The sequence below is a fragment of the Halyomorpha halys genome, unplaced genomic scaffold (genome assembly GCF_000696795.3).
Source record: "Halyomorpha halys isolate HHAL.00 unplaced genomic scaffold, Hhal_1.1 Scaffold1106.1, whole genome shotgun sequence".
NCBI classification, from domain to species: domain Eukaryota; kingdom Metazoa; phylum Arthropoda; class Insecta; order Hemiptera; family Pentatomidae; genus Halyomorpha; species Halyomorpha halys.
Window position 1 is genome coordinate 135,253 of NW_027107903.1, and position 18,465 is coordinate 153,717.

Sequence of the window (18,465 nt, forward strand, 5' to 3'; positions counted from 1 at the left end):
TAATAGATTGTCCCTGAAGATGGCCGAATTGGCCGAAACGTTGGACGTGTGAATGAAATAAATGTTTTGAGACTATAATTTTGGATAGTGTTTTTGAATTATTTAGTAAACAATTACCAGTCTCAAGAAAGAAATTTAAAGATTATAAATAATATCAAATGTTTGAAATATGGCTTTATTGAGGTGCCTGTAAACAGTACATTACCAATGTCCCTGATTTGCCAGAACGTTTTATCAAACGAAGCTATGAAGCCTTCCAGACTATAAGAACATTTGACTAAAATTCATTGTGATATAAAAGATAAGGATTTATCTTGTTTTAGAATACTAAAAGAAAAATTTATCAAACAACCGACAGTGGTAAAACTCTTTTTAATCGCAACCACGCAAGATGGCTTGTTTGCTTCTTACAATATTTCGTTAATCAGAGCCAAAATTGGAAAACATCATTATATTGTTGGAGAACTAATTATACCGGCTACAAGTGAAGTAATACGGACAAGCATCTGATAAAGAAGCAGATTATAAAGAAAATTTGGTTAAGCAATTATACAGTGCAAAGAAGAATTGATGAAATAGCTCAAGATGTTGAAGATTTATTGTGTGGATTCAAAAGTGACTACAACAATTCTGGCTGGAAAAAGAGATCCCTATGGCTTATTTAGACATTTGGTCTGTAATTCAAAAGTTCGTAATTGCACTTCCTTCATCATATTTAGTGGAACGTGGGTTCAGTGCGGTAACTAATTAATTAACAAAAAAAAAGACACAATTGGAAATAGTCAATCTCGGTTCTGATTACTACTGACGAAAATAGAGCCGAGAATTACTAAATTGGTAGCAGCACACCAGGTCCATCGTTCTAATAAAGATGATTTCGAATGTTTTAACTTTTATTGCATTACATTCTACTCTAACTTCAATAAATAGTTTCATAATTATGAGAGATAGTTGACCGTGGATGATAAATGCGGAGAAGATGGTTGGGGGTGCGGTCAATGAAAAACACAAATAAGTATGATTAACTAATTTTAATGTGCCGACGTTTCGGCTAGAGTTTCTAGCCTTCTTCAGGGCTAAAAACAAAACAAGATAACAACCACAGTAAGTATAGAAAAATAAAAAAATATAAAAAGAAAGTATAAACAGAATAATTTTACACATACAATGAATAATTTTACAAAATAGAATTAATAAAATGAAGTGATGAGAGAAGCGGGAAATAAAATGTATACATAGATAATTGAAAAAGCGGGTACAATAACTTACTTAAGGAAATGAAATAAAAATAAAGTTATATAATGCAAAGAAGTATGAACATATAAGTTATTATTAATTTAAAATTTAAATATGAAAAGAAAATGAAAATTGAGAGGAAGAAAATATATGTAAAAATAATAGATGATAAAGAGGCAAATTATAAGTATAGTGTACAAAACTTATAACGCGGGTAAGGAAAATGGATAAAAGTGGAGAAAATAAGGGGAAAGAGTAAAATAAAGAAATAATTTATAAAATAATTTCATAATTTCAAAGTTCAATGTTTCTAATTTACACCTTTCTTTACTATATTTTACGAATAAGGTAGAAAGATTAGTTACAGTTATTTTCTACTAATTACAATTAAAATTAATTTCTAAGGGGTGCTAAGTAATATTTTTCTCTGAAAAGGGGGCGGTAGGACGAAAAAAGTTTGGGAAACACTAATGTAGACCATTTGGTAAACAAAAAACCTAAAATGAGTAGCAATGCTAAATTGTTTAAAAAAATACATACATAATGTCCTTTGTAGTTCATGTTTGGTTGATTTTGTTTTTGTTTTGGACTTTTTTAAAACTCTAGTAAAGTTGTAGTCCACAGCAATTGGACATAACCGACGGAATCATATACAAATCATTTTAAAAAATAAGCTATATTTTATATTATATTTTTAGTAATGATCAATTAGGATATTCAAGAATCTCGCATCTTTCTGCTTAACCCAAAAATATCGACTGCCTTTAGCAAGATATCATTGGATCATTAAATGATGTTTAAGAAATTAAGCTTTTAAATCATACAGCTATTTGTAAATTTTGGGTGGATATAGATAATAAGCAAAATTATCCCTCCTTATGAGGGATGACATATTACATTGCCTATATATCTACAGATAAATCTGGCTTCTTTAATTATAATTCCATTTCAACAAAGGATAGAAGTAAATTTATTGAAGGAAATTTAAGACTAAAAACAACTTATCGATAGCACTGAAAGCAAATTTTATCTTCAACATCAATTATTTAACGAATGTGTCTTATTTATAATAAAAAATCATGATTCTTTAAGAATGTTTCAGGGTCAAGTATCCTAACCAAATATATGAATTAATTTTCTTAAAACATGAAAAAAATTCTTTGGAGGTATGTTCGTTAATACTTTGCTTAATAGATATTCCCGCCTAAATATTTTCGATTTTATGAATTTTTTAGGTTTTAAAGAATAAATTAATAAGTGCTCATACCAATTTTTTTTTTTTTGTTTAAAGGTAATAACCTTAGTCATTAAGATAGGTACCTTTCTTCCATATCAACAGGAGTCAAACGATTTTGATCAACTTGTAACAGCCAATCAAAGCTTGCGCATGATCAAATTTTCCATGGTTCGGCAAATGTATAGATGCACCTATTGAGTCTTCATACTAAGTTACTGAAGCAGAGAATCATTCATGAAATCATCAAACACGTGCCAATTTTAATTTATTTAAAAAAAATTTTAATTTCGTATTCAAATTCAGTGTTAAAATAAATATTTTAATGTCCTATGTTTTATATTTTAATCTACAGAGATTAATAATTGAAAGATTAGTACCTTATTAACTTAATCGGGTGCCATACACTAAAAAAAAGATTATTGTTTAGTATTTTTTTTAAAGTCATTAAATTTATATTCAGGTGGAAATATTTTTCCCAAAATATTTGTTTTGAGATGATTTACTATGTTTATGAATTTCTCCGAAATTAATATTCACTTTTAAACAATCTCCTTGAATATGATTATCTTAGAACAGGAAATTTGCTCGATATTGCTGTGGAAGTATAATGTTTTTTGAAGTTTAAAGTAACTTGCAAAATGGAGTTTTGTACTAAATCAAACTTAACAATCCAATTAATTTCCCCGGTCAGTGCTCGAGGGGTCGGAGATCAGGAAAGCAGTTTCTTTAGCTAACCCTAGAATATTCTTCCTTTTGTCTTAAATAACGTTAAGTTTAATATTACTGATATTAACCCAGGCAAGTATCGAGAGGATATTTTTTCTAAAATGTAGTAATGAATACGTTATACTTAAAGATATTAAACTTATAACAAAAAAAAAACAAAGGAAGGAAGGTTTAAACTTAATTAAAATATTTCTTCTTCTTATTTTTATATTTTTTTTTATTTGCTTCTGTAAATGTACTTTACAACCAGCAAATGAGTTGGCATGAGAGAGACAGCACCCAATGGTGCATTCTCCTGACGTTAAGTAAATTATTTTATTACACTAGGAGGTCCCGCATCTAACTCCTCTTCAGTAACTAGGCGTAGACGTCAGGAGTGGCATGTGTTGCCATCTGTCGTATAAATTTGTTGAAATATCCATGTGGCGTGTTGGGAAAGCGTTTGTAAGTCATTTGAATGTGGTCCGTTATAGTTGGAATGCATAGCTAGGTGTGAATGGTCTCGTTTGAAAAGTAGAATGGTGAGTTCGATGCCAGTCTTAAAAATTATGATTGAAAATTTTGTATTATCTGAATCTGTGTCTTTTTTTGCAGATTTATAAATTTGGCAGGCGTATGTCCATATGTTTTTTTGTAAGTAATTGTATACGTTAATTTTCTGTCTGAGGGATTATTTAGAACTCCTGTGTAGTGTAGAATATAATTTTCTCAGTCGGAAATTCATCGTTTTACATTTTGTTTTGACGTGAGGGCCCCATGTCTACCTTCTGTTATAGGTTACAGTCTTAAATAAGTTACAGTGTTTTTTTTGTTGTTTTTTTTTGTGGTATAGGGTGATTTTAAATATAAACTGAAGGACAAGTTCTTGTTTTGTAGAGTAATTGTGACTTGTCATTGTGTATCTTAATTTTCCATCGTGTGCCCCATGGCTGTATATTGTTAAGACTATGTTGTAGTGTTAGTGTGGCCTGTAAAGGGTCTGTGTTTCTCGAAATGATATCAGCGTCGTCGGCGTACGTCGCAGTTAGTGGGCCCAGGATAGAACCTTGAGGGACACCTGCAAATATTGGTTTCATTGAGGAGTTCTCTTTGCTTTATCAGACAAAAAAGAAGCGGTTATGTAGGAATGATTGTAAAATTAAATAGTAGGTGCTTGGGTGAATTGGCTGGAGTTTGAAAAGATGGCCTTGGTGCCATACCCTATCAAACTCCTGAGTCACATTCAATGCTCCAGAAGGATATTGTTTTAGTTCAAAAGCAGAAGAAATGATGTCCGTGACCGTGTGTAGTTGTTGTGTTGTAGAACGTAATTTGGGAAATCCAAATTGGTGGTTGGGTAATATGTTTTGTCAAAAAATATTGTGGAACAGACTGGAAGAAGACTAATAGGTCTGTAGGAATCCTGTCCTAAGATAATCATATTCAAGGGGATTGTTCAAAAATGAGTATTAAATTCTTTATGTATTAAGGAATATGTAAACATAATAAACTAACTCAAAATAAATTTTTAAATAAAAATATTAATACCTGAATATAAAGTAAATGTCTTTAATTTACTAAACGATAATTCTTATCATCGGTATGCAGCATGCGATTTAGTTAATAAGATGCAATTCTTTCAATTATTAATCTCAGTAGATTAAATATAAAACATGATACGTTGAAATATTCATTTTAACTCTAAATTTAAATAAGAAATTTAAAAAGTATAAATGAAAACTGGCATGTACTAATGCTTGATGATTTCATTAACGTCCATAGGCCAAACCGTTGATGGCAGGATTCTGGATAGATGTTTTATTTATTTATTTATTTAAGTGTTTTGACCACTAGGGCTATTTACACTGAGTTCACAAAGTTAGTAGATAACAATTGACATATTAACAAAGTGAGAAAGTTATATATAATTACAAAGTGAGAAAGTTACAAATTAACAATTACAATCACAAGTTACATTACATTACAATTACTTACTATTATTAAATATCTGAACCTTAAAATTCAAAAACTCAATTTTCATATTAAAATAATTAATTTACTTCATTGATCAAGTTCAAAATTAAGTTTTACTTAAGCTTAAGCTACGTTTTTTCCCACCACAAGTGTTTTTTGAAAAGACCGATTTAAACAAAAACACTGTGGTTCTTTTAGCAATTCGTGAATCATTTTACTTAACTATATATATATTCTTAACAACCATGTAGTTATTAATTATAAAGACCTAGCCATTACACGAACTAAAACGTAGTTACAAACAACTCAATGGACCTTGATAGTTTAAAATGGACCGACTAAGAGGAACAGTAAAATTGTATTGGACTGCGAGAGGGAAAATGGCGTAATAGCCCATTCCCTAGGGCGTAGGAAAAAAAAGTTTGAAACGGGTACCTATATATTAGTGAGCCGTGAATGAATTATTACTTAGATAATCGTAGTATTTTGGCCTTAGGAGGTAGGAAATAGAATCAATAATTTTAAATTGTCAGCGTATACTTCCAGAATATTAAAATTAAATGGCCGTAATCAATTACGTTGTGACAAAATTATCAAAAGCGTTCTCCGTACAAATATTATTTCTCTTCTTTTAATTTGGACTTACGATTAATTATCATTCTCATCCCTCAAAAGAGGTGACGGTCATAATTAGGAGGTCTTGATTAAATTCCTTTGTTCGATTGGAGTTTATAACTTCCAAAGAACACTAAGAATACTCTCGCCATTTGGAACTTAATAATGTGTCAGATCAATTGAAACAAGTTCAACGATCCTTTTGTCAGAAAATTCTACCATAAAGTATTGGCATAATCATATAATTGCTTAGAATTTAATGAGAAGCCCAAAAAGAAAACAATTGTTATCATTTGTCGCCCACGTGTGTACGCACCTTCCGACAATATTACTCTAGTTTATTAATTGACTAAGAGACCTGGAAATGCTTCAATAATGCTAGATTGGGAGATGTATATAAATTAATTGAAAGTTTGATATCAATTAATATATTTAATTAAAATTAATCAAACATTATTATGTGGAGAAGATGGTCGGGGGGGGGGGGGGCAGCCAGAAAAAAAAAAAAAAAAAAAAAAATTAATAGGGGGGGTTAGATGTTGGTGGGCGTTGATTTGGTGAGGGGGGAAGGGGGCGGGGGGGGGGGTGCAGTCAGCAAAAAAACAACAACACAAATAAACAAAAACATATTTATTCTAGCCGACCTTTCGACCTGAGTTTCATGTCTTCATCAGGGAGCTTGCGGCAGGTTCTGTGGTAAACTGAGTCTTACCAGAATCTCTGTCGCAAGCTTCCTGTTGAAGACCTGAAACTCAGGTAGAAACGTCGGCTGGAATAAATATGTTTTTGTTTATTTGTGTTTTTTTCCTGACCGAATCCCTCAACATCTTCTCTACTTATATCTCTACATTATTATATTTCATTGAATCAATAATTAAATAAATTATTTATCATATCTATTTAACTTACAGCGGTAAATTACAATAAATGGTTTAAAAAATAATAAAATTCATGATAATTAGCCATAGGAAAAGCCAGTCAATTCGTATGTTTGTTTTGAAAGGGCGTTTAACTACCTGGTCATTTGGGCCGCCCATAGCTCAGTGGTTAAGACACAGTCTTACCAATTTGATTAATGTCTATTGGCGGTGCCGGTTCGAATCCGGCCTGGAACGTTGACTTTTTTACATTGAGTGGCGGTCCCACAAAATGAAGAACTTTGACCCTCAACCATGGTTAGGCAGTATAGAACTCCAATGGGAGTCTTGGCCGAAAAAAAAAAAAAAAAAAAATATATAAATAAATACCTGGTCATTAACGCTCGCTGGTTATTGGTCCATTCGTTTCGATTAATCGTCCATTTTCAAGAACTGACATAAAGTTAATGTTTTTACATTTTGCATTTTTACAAAATTTGTTTTTAAATCGAAAAAATAGATTGATTATTTTCACTCAAAATTTGCGATAGAACAATCACAATTATGGTCACTTCACAGCTCGACTAATCTAAACAAAACTTGGTAGTGGTTTAGGGTTCTATAATAAATCATAATAATACCATATTTACTGGAAAAATTGGAGATTTCAGTATTTTTAACCCTTGCTGTAGCTACAGTGAACACTGTGAAAAAAAAATGGCATGTAAATTGGTCTAATATTTCCAAAGATTGTTGTAGACAATGGTTTGAATTATTCCCTTTCATATATAAATGTGTTTTTTTTTATTTATTATTCGAGTGCGTGTGTGAATGCGATTCAAATTACACGATGTCAAGTGAAGCTCGTAAACAAGCACGTAATTGGGATGTTTAAAGCCAACTGGCAAGGTGCTGACGTGACATGGTTCAACAGGCTGGGTGTCCTCAACTGTAAATCTAATGTCCTCAATGTAAATTATCTAGAAGGCCAGTAGTCCCAGTAAATGTCAGTGGCCATGTTCTGTAGCGAACAGTGCCTCTGTAATCAGTCCTTTAAGCCTCGAAGCTTAGTGCCCATGTAACTAGTTGCAATGTAAGCATTTATCACTGGACATGCATTGCAATTAGTGGAGTTTCACATGGGGATAATTCGTCAAAAATACAGAAAACATTCATCAAATTACTTTTGTAATAGGTTATTTTGTAATAGGACATTTATTATATATATTGTGGGGGCAAGAGTAGCCCAGTGAGTAAAGGCGCTGCACTACTAACTCCAAGGATTCGGGTTCGAATATGGGTGAGGAAGATGTTTATTTTGGGCTCGACCCAGCCGCATTAAATGTGCCTATTAAATTGGGAAAAATCTGATGGTTGAGCGAGATTATGAACTTATCAATTTATTTCACTCCATTGTTGAAAAACCAGTACCTCATTACTGAACCCCTGGCGAGTTCTGGTGATATAGATTTTTATTACCTTGTTTTTCAACTGATCCAGTGATTTTGCTAATATTAATTTGACTGTAGTCGAAACATAAAATATTTTACCTGCATCGATATTTACTCATGTATTAATTTTATCGTTTATTTTTTCATACTTTTTGTGATTGATTTTATATGCCTAATTCTTTAACTAGGACAATAGCAAAAAAAAAAAAAATAGAAAACATAATATATCAGTGGATCAGACGTTCTGAAGGTTGTTCTTAAGACGGATATATGTGGTATGGCATGATCTGATAGTGTAGCGCGTGTTGAGGATCTTGATACATTGTGACATAGATAATAGTGATCAGAATAGCTCCTGAAAAAATAAATAAATAGGCTATAAATATTGAAATAACAAAATCTACAATTATTTATTTTCACCTTTCCCTAACTTTTGAGCAATGCAGCAGAATTTCGATGTTACACATGTATTTATAGTATCGAACTGTTGCTAATAAAACAATTTAAAATTTTTACAATAAAATTTGTGATATGCAATTTCCGTCTACATGGTTCAATCGTCCGTCCGTTGGCCTTCCAGTGGCTGGTCTTTTTTTCTGACCAAGATTGAAATGGGCTGGCCCAGCAATAGTTCTCAATCAAATTCTGTTTAATACGGATAGTTTTCTTCAGTTACTAGCTGAGGTAAATCGTCTTCTGTAAGGGCATAGAGTCTGGTTATAATCAGCAATCTGGCACGTAAAGTTTTAAGGGAGTATAGTCCACGATGATGTGCTCAGTACTCTCTGGAACAGAAAAACTTGGACGTTAAGGGCCAATATTAGTTCGAAATTCCCAATGCTCCGTGAGGATTTGTGAGAGCCAGTTGTCCCAGAGGACCGATTCGCTTCCCTAGGTGATCGAACGGTTGGGAAATATTTCCTTAAGATAAATCCTCACCTAAAGATTAACCAGTAGACCTGCTAAGCCCTCTCTTTTCAATTGATACTACATCATTTCTTCCTACAGGAGGTCGAGAGGTGCCACTTCCACTCAGTATTTGCATAGCCTCATGTAAAAACACAGCGGTACGCCTTGGTGACTATAAGCAAAGCCATCTCGATCCCAGACAAACAAAAACTGACAAAATCTATTACTACAATTAGGATTGAAAAACAATCTAAATCGCTCCACAAATAATATTTTAAATGGCGTTTACTGTCAAGAGTCGCTTATGAGGCAAACAGTCCTCTATCATCGTAAGGCATTAGATCTTATATTTACTTCATTAACAAAAAACAAAGGTTCAAATAGTCATTCAAAAATGTAGTGGTGTGCAATTTCATTCGTTGGAAAAAAAATTGTGTAGAGAAGTAAAATGAATTCATGGCTTTAGAACTATCCTTATTATAACTTTTTTTTATAATCTAATTATTTTTAGAATTTCCAGAATACAGATGATAATGCTAAAATCTATTTGCTTATTTTTTTTCAGTGCCTGAACTTGAGATAAAGGACGAACGGGACATACCGATCAAGAACAAGTTCTACAACTCGGGAAGCACGATCGAGCTGCGCTGCCTCATAGTGAGGGTGCCCCAGCCCACTCAGTTCATCCTCTGGAGGCACAACTCTACTATACTCAACTACGACACTACCAGGGGAGGCATCAGGTCAGAGCTCATCGTTATGTTACTCTACGACTCTTTTATGACTGTTAGTGATGAAGTTAGAATCATATTAATTTTAACACATTTCCATATTTCAAAGTAATTTGATGAATAGAATTATACCTCAAAAGTCTCTCGTCTGTTTCGCTTTTTTGACTGAATTTAATTAGATGACTGTAATTACCTTATCTCAATGATTCTTTTCTATTGTGCATTGACAACGTTTTAAGTAAAATCAAGTATATTTTCCATTAAAAAAAAAAATTAAAGAAAAACTTAAAAATGTAGTCTGTTTTTCATAGAAATAAACTTAAACCAATTTCGATCAATGAGCCAATCGTTGTTGTTTATAACCGCGAAAAAGTCATTACCCAAATTAAACTGTTATCCGAGATCCGGGGATAAAATGGCGGGGGTAATAGAAGCTTTACGTACGAGTCAAATAAACATTAATCGGTCTATCGTTAAACAGTTAAACCCTTACTTACTTCACACATCGGATGAAAGAGCTTCTTTCTATCACATTTTGAAAGATTCAATAATCAACATTTTTGACCCACATACTGGAGTAAAAAAATATATATATACATCACGCCGTTTTCCACTTTCAGGCGCTTTTTAAATATTGCTAGATTAAACTAACTTGAAATTTTCTCTTCACGTTTTAAGAAAATATTTTAAAAGCGATATAGGACCATAGCTCGCTTGGGGTCTTAGTGGGGCGGGTCTGGCCGGGACGGATTGCCTTTTTTGTGTTATGATCTCCTGTATGTTTTGTATGTACAACACGTCCTTATTGTATTTTGAAAAAAAAAAACACAAGTAAAAATTGGAGCAGTTTATAGATACGTAGAGAGGCGCTGCACCACTTTCTCAAATTGGAATCGATATCTAGTGCAATTTGTGGAGTGTCTCCACCGAAGAAAATAATCACTTGTATGAGTAAAATAATAATTAAAAATATATTTTTGTTTGAAAATACTTTGAAGAGGCTGATGTTTCGTTTTTCTAACATAATATACATTTTCCCTAAAGATAGAAGTTAAAAAAAAATTAAATCTGTACAACCACAACCCATAAAGGGTTGTAAAATATCCAAAGATTCAAGTTTCGCTTACTCAACATATTTATGAATATTAATTTCTTGCTTGCAAAAATTTTAATCAAAATTAAAAGTCATAATTTTTTTTTAAGTCTAAGGCGATATAGGACCGTTGTTCCTCAGACGTCTCTGACCAGAGAGGGGGTCAGGCGGGGAAGGATGGCCTTCTTTTGAAGGGTGAGGTGTGCAGTAGTATGTAAAGAAATGTTACTTGACCAATGGTTGCGCAAGGAGGTTATTTAGTTAGAATCACGCTCGGCCGCCAGACGTTTACTCAATTTTTGAGGTTGAATGAACCACGAAATGCTCCCGAATCCATAGGGTTGCAGTGAAACAGAAGCTAATTATCTGCGTAGTCGGATTCGAACGCGGGTTATGGGTTGGAGTTTGTAGCACAGTGTCTTACTAATGAGCTACCCACTCCCAGAAATGAAGGTAGAGCTAAACCAAAATAAATCGAAATTCAGAACATATTTTAATTGAATAGAAATTATTTTGCACTTATTTCAAATTACTAAAGTTAGAAAATAATAATAATAGTAGAAAATAAAATAGAAGATAAATGAAGTTTTTTTTTAATATCTTTCCTTTTATTTACAACTGTATATTATATAATACATTCATGAAATATGATCTTAATTAAAATGGAGTGTTACAGGCGTGTAGAGAAACTGCCCATTGGTAGCACTAATAATGACATTTTACATTAGCAGGTATCATGGCTATCTTCTTTTCAGACACCTCGAAGGATTGTCAGGAATGGAAGAGGATGCAAGTTTAGAAACTAGGGGGTTTGAGTAGTTAGGGAGTTTATAATGGAATGAGCGATATCTGGTTTGGGCTAGATTGGTTACGTAGGGATCATTAAGGTCTATATGTATGATTTTATTTGTGACTAAGTAAGGAGCATGGAGGATTTTTCGAAGGATTTTGGATTGTTCATGGATTCAAAGGTTTAGTGGAACTCTAAAGCTCAACTCCATATGTCCAGATTGGCCTTATTACAGTCATGTAGATCAGTCTTTTTTAATGTGTTGGAAGTTTAGACCGTTTGTCTAGTAAGTGCTGTAATAGTCAAAATCTACGTGCAGTTTCCTGTCTTTTCAGTCTTGTTTCAGGATTCCAGGTTAATCGTTAGTCCAGATGTAGTCCAAGGGAACGGATCTGTTCGACAGGGGTAAGAGTAACATTATTAAATGAAACTAAGGCAGTCATTAGGTAATAAACGATGTTAAAAATTAAAAAAAAAAAACAGATGACAAACATATACACCGGAAGGCTAAGGACCAAATAAGATGGCAGGTTTACTGAAGAAATGTTAACTAAAAAAAAAGATGAGGTTAAATTTTTACTATGTTCGGCTAAGAAACAGATTTTTGCTTCTTGATCAAGTATAGAATTTAAACAATTTTATGATTGCACTTACTTTTATACTTTAATATGTATAATATGGGAATAAAAATCTGAGACATGAGTTTAACAGAGAATAACAGGAGAAGAAAGGAAAACAGAAAAACCATGATTATTTTTCTGATGAAATTTTCACCCCGGAATTATATCTTCCTTCTTTTATCGTCATCTCCCTTGTGTATTTTACTACTATTGATTTGCTCTGTAACAATAACCTTTCAACTTCCGCAAACCCCTAAAGGTGCAAAGTAGATTATATCCACTATATATGAAAGAGCCAATCTACAACACACGTAGAGCTAGGGAAACTTGAGTATTGTAAGCTTGTATACGAATAATTTTACAAATATTTTGTTGTTTTTACACGTTTGGTGCAGAACTCAAGTTGCTTTAATTGTTCACGTTCTGTCTCTTAGTTCGTTCTTAGCCAAGCGAGTTAAACAGATAACCTTGACTGGATCTTTATTCTTCAGGCGCCGGTTCGAATCGAGGCTGGGAGTCGACTTTTATTTCTGTGGTGGTCCCACGAAATGAAAACATGCTCCCCACCATGATTTGAATAGGATAGTAACCTACAGATAACCCCAGTGTGTCAGAAATATCCTGCATCTGAAGTTAGTAGAACCGAAAATCTATTTTTCAATTCTTCATGTGAATAAGCATCAAAAATTGTTTAACGTAAGGCTTTCCTGTTCAACCTTACTTAAATATCCTTTAATTACTGGTTTTTAAAGCATAATAACTACACCATTTATTAATTTTCATAACCGTTAAACCAATATTCAAATACATAAAAAATAATAAAATGCAAAGCTCGGGTATATCAATGCCGGTACAACTTTGCGTGAATTTCGATTAACATTAATGATATATTACATTTGGTTCATATTATTTATAAAAATGTATGACATGTCACAATCTCACAAGTGATCATAACACCAAAAATAGGCCATCCTTCCCCACCGTAACCGCCCCACTAAGACCACTTTTTTTTCATTTTCAAATACTCTTTATTTACATATAATTACAATTACAAATATATGATAATACATAGTATATATACAGATTACATACTGACTTTGTTTGCCGTATAAGATGAGTTACAGGGTCCGCTGAAGGCGGTTTCACATTGGTAACATACTAGTTGGGGGCTTGTATAGTTGTGTCCGGTATGGTCTAGTAGCTAGGATACCTGGCTTTCACTAAGACCACAAGGGAGCTACGGTCCTATATCGCTTTTGAAATATCAGCTTAAAACGGGAAGAGGAAACTTTAAGACTGTTAAATCTGAAATTGAAAAAACAGAGTGAGTTATGCTTCGAGTGCTAACATTGGGCAATTTTTTTCGTAAATCTACATTTAATAAATACTACTATTATTCATTTATAATGGCGAAGAACTTAGAGGTAAATGAAAGGTAGTTAAGATGAAACAAATTGGGTTATGGGAGGGCTTAAAGCGATTAGTAAAGGACTGGTCGTTGGTATTTGAGCAAACTGGTTAGAACACATCAGGTATCTAAAGAAATGTGGTCCAGCGAGCGGAAAACATTCCAGACGACCCTCGGAGACCCTAGAAACCTCAAGAGCCAATTCCTTTTTACTGATATTGGACACTGAGAGCTTTTATCGTGTTAGACTTTGAGTGTTTTAGCTATTTACTAAACAGCTACGGTCAAGTTATTTCCTCATAATGCCGATAGAATTGGTCTAAATTATTTTTATTCCTAACAAACTTTTGCCTTAGATTTTTTATAATAGTGTCTTTTTACATGAAGTAATGGACGCTGTTTTTTTCACTAACTAAGTTTTATTACTATTTATTCACACAGATATATTTATCATTATCACTAGTTTACTAGCTTCAGGAAAAATGATTAGTACACATTTGTTCAAATGTCATCATCTGTTAACCGTTCTACTTCAAATCCAGAGAAACTGGACAGTCTTTTACCCTTCAGTTACTGATATAAAATTTGCACAAACAAATAATAGAGCAGAAATCCAGTTAATACAATAATTTTTATTATTTATTCTCATAAATATTGTCGGGGCAAGGGGCTTTTAACAGTAGATAAAAAAGATCAATTCCTTTCCCCCCAAAAAGCTAAGTTGGTTCGAAAATGTGGTGTTGTTAAGCTGAATCAAATATTTATTTAATATATATTAATGACTTATGTATCAGTGACAGCAAAATGTTAAAAAAAGAGAAGAAGGAAAAAGATCTAACACGCTAGGTCTGCTGTAAAATATTAGCTTTATTGGGTTCGGTACATCTCTTTATATACATTCGATCAGCTGATTCCCTCAGTCAGCTGACATCGAAGTAACAGCAAATTCAGACCGTAACTTCCTCCCCACCAGTTTACGAACAATCCTCGTAAACCAATATTATACAATATAGATTATACAACATGGAAAACAAAAACAATTAAGAAAAACTTTTTACAATACAAATCAATTCCTATATACATATAGTTGGTAGAACTCAAAATCTCCCTGAAATAATTGCTATATACATAATTTAAACCTAAGAATGACATTAAATAATTTTTTATAAAATACATAAATACGCTAAAATGAGCAAAAAACAATATTTACAAAAGTCTAAATAAATCTTAAAACAAAAAACAATTAATAGAATTACATTAATATCCAATCCTTCTGTGATAAAATGTTGTAGTTGTATATGAGAATATGAGAACACTCCAGTTTTTAAATTGTTATTGCAGGAAATTTTAACTCTTCAATATGGACAGTTCTCCTCTTTTTAGGTTCTTTAATACTTTCTAGAGTAACAATATTGTGTTGCCTAATAATTATCACCCTGAATTGACCCTCGAATCTCCTTACCCATGTTAGACCACAACTTTCTGTATACGATCGTCCCGATCTTGATCGCTCCCATCCTGTCTGTGACCTTTAAATTCTCCCGCGCCACCCTTCTAGTTTTTTTTCTTTTCCATTCTTCCTCGTGTCTTCTCCCATAACATTCTTCGAGCAACATGGTTGTTGTGTATCTCCTCACCGTCTACTGCCATGCTCTTATAGTCCCGCCGGTGTCCCCGAAGCCCAAATAGGATCTCAAATGGTATGAACCCCGTAATGGTGTGTACGGAATGATTATATTGCTACATACGGTTCCAATCCTTTGTCGATCTGATATAAGCGAAGATGGTCACTCAACGTACCGTGAAGCCACTCTGCTCATGGGGTGCCCTGGTGTGTTGAGATGCCATGTTACATCCATGACCTTCATTTCTGTCGTGGCAAGGTCGAATTCTCTGCCTGAATCTGATGAGATACGCTATGGAACTCCGTAGAATTGGAACCATAAGAGACTATAAGGGCACAGCAGTAGACAGTGAGGAGATACACAACAACCATGTTGCTCGAAGAATGTTATGGGACAAGGCACGAGAAAGAATGGAAAAGGAAAAAACTAGGAGGGTGGCGCGGGACAATTTAAAGGTCACAGACAGGATGGGATATTAATGTAATTCTATTAATTGTTTTTTGTTTTAAGATTTATTTAGACTTTTGTAAATATTGTTTTTTTGTTCATTTTAGCGTATTTATGTATTGTATAAAAAATTATTTAATGTCATTCTTAGGTTTAAATTATGTATATAGCAATTATTTCATGAAGCTTTTGAGTTCTTCCAATTATATGTATATAGGAATTGATTTTTATTGTAAAATGTTTTTCTTAATTGTTTTTGTTTTCTATTTTATTATATTGTATAATATTAGTTTACTAGGATTGTTCGTAAACTGGTGGGGAGAAGTTACGGTCTGAGTTAGCTGTTATTTCGATGTCAGTTGACTGAGGGAATCAGCTGATCGAATGTATATAAAGAGATGTACCGAACCCAATAAAGCTAGTATTTTACAGCAGACCAAGCGTGTTAGATCTTATTCCTTTTTCGCTTTTTTTAACATTTTGCTGTCACTGATATTTAAGTTATAAATATATATATATATATATATGTATATATATTAAATAAATATTAGATTCACCTTAACAACACCACATCTTCGAACCAACTTAGCATTTTTGGTGGAAAGGAATTGATCTACTGTTAAAAGCTCCTTGCCCCACCCAATATTCATCATAATAAATAATAATAATTATTGTATTAACTGGATTTCTGTTCTATTATTTGTTTGTGCATATTTTAAACAAATAGCTAGTTAAGTTCATGACCTCTGTTTCGGTGGGTGAGTACATTGTACACCTAAAAGATAGATATACTTCCAAAAATTCGTACTAGACTTATCAGTCTGTATCGAGATACGATTTTAAATCCAGAAAGAGTTAATATTGTCCCTCAGACAAGGTCCATACAAGCACACGACATTTATGTATATAAAAATAATATTATTAATTATTTTTATACAAGTTATCATTTCTTTTATTTTAGAAATGATATAATAAAAATGGAAGGCCAATGAAAAAAAAAGGCCATAAACAAATATTATATTTTTTTATTTATATAATTATTATTATTTATTGTAAGCCTATCATAGTGTCTTTAAATTTACATATATATTTTGTAAACAGAAATAATATATTAAATTCTCATTACATAAAAGGTTTAATTACAAAACATTGATCTTATGTTTCTGGTCTCCAGTAGATATTTTTGTAACTAATCTAACATTAGTGATGTTTTTAACCTGACCTACCACATAAGGTTCTTAGCAGACTTTGCCAGTGGACAGAGTCCATTAACCCGGAGCAAGGATTATCAATTCAGTCCAGAGCTGGGCTACCATCTCTCCAGTCACTGATCATTAACTAAAGCGGTCAACTGGGAGAGAGGGCACTGAAGTTTTTTCTCTTACTCTAAGGCCAGATGGGCTTCGCTTAGTGAATTGACTATTTGGGTGGATAAACATCCAAAGTTTCAAGTAAACAGTAGTTTGGCATATACTTGCAAAATCACATATTATATTAATATAATGAAAATAATAAAAATGAAAAGTTAGAGATCTCAGATATTTGATTGTGTTGTGATTTTATAAAACATAATAAAATCAAAACGTTCTTTAGTTTTAAAGTGGTTTAAAATTTAGGCTGAATCTAGGCTTTAACATATTAGATATGTGGCAATATCAAAGGAAAATGTCCTAGGATTAAAAGACTAATCAGAATTGAATCTTGTACAAAACACGTTTTATATTTATGGTCCTCGTGAATTTAAACTAATTAATTTAGAACCAAAATACCCTTGTTAGTTAACAGACAAATCATAAAAATATTCAGGTATAAGGTTTGGTAAAGATATAAAAAATGCCAAAAACACCTTTAAAATAGTAATATTATGGTAAAAAAAAATGGAAAATTTTAAAAGTTAAATAAGATTTAATTAAATTTCTCAATCTAAGGTTTTGCTAAATAAATATAAATATATAAATATACATTTGAGTGAACTGTAAAGGATAAAACTAATACATAAATCTAATTTTTGAGCTGATACTTCATTATGAAAATAACCGTTTAAAATTTTTTAAAACAAGGTTGTCACCTTCACTTCCAAAAACGTAATTATGTTGAATGTTTTTGAAACTTATGGTCATCAGGTTCATATTTCTAAAACAAATTAAGCTTATGTACTATTTTAGTAAAAACAATAACATATATTAAAGCTTAGGCTCATCTAAAATAGTTAGGTCAAATTGTAGGGGAAAGATAGAAGTATAGTAGAAGGAATAAACTAGCAGAAAAGGTGATGCCAAAAAGGCGGATCTTATGTATCCTTCAGGAGCGTGGCTAATGAGTGGGGAAAGAATACGAGTAAATCATTGGCTCCCCTTTGTTTCAGTTTATATTACGATGGTGGATATTCCTATTAACCTCAGCGTAAAAGTGTTTTCATAGGCGAAGCTTTCTAGGTTTCACTTTTACTTTTAAGGAGAGTAGAGTTATGGGACCTCTCTGGTGAGTACAGATAAATTTTATATATTCATATTTGTATTTAATTTACTAAAGAGTTATATTTTAAAATTTGATTATTTAAACTATTTTGAATATTTAATTGAATAAGGTATTTTAATATATACCTACTACATTAGTGACACAGCATCAAGAGCGCTACCCCTTGGTGAGGAAAGAGAGGCAACTACGAGAGCTATCAAAAGGTGTACCATACACGAGAGAATAAATAATGCTTCATTTATTATTCAGTGGGTAATTAGGTCGCTTTGACCCCTCCCCCTACACCCCA

General features: G+C 32.5%; 1 protein-coding gene across 1 annotated transcript in view; it reads left to right on the plus strand.

Moving 5' to 3' along the window:
- LOC106688341 (neuronal growth regulator 1) overlaps window positions 1–18,465 on the plus strand; it is a gene marked incomplete at its 5' end in the record, with an annotated part of 208,226 nt that overhangs the window by 133,552 nt on the left and 56,209 nt on the right. The window contains 1 exon segment of the mRNA XM_067046270.1: window positions 9,550–9,727. Coding sequence (XP_066902371.1) covers window positions 9,550–9,727 — 178 coding nt within the window.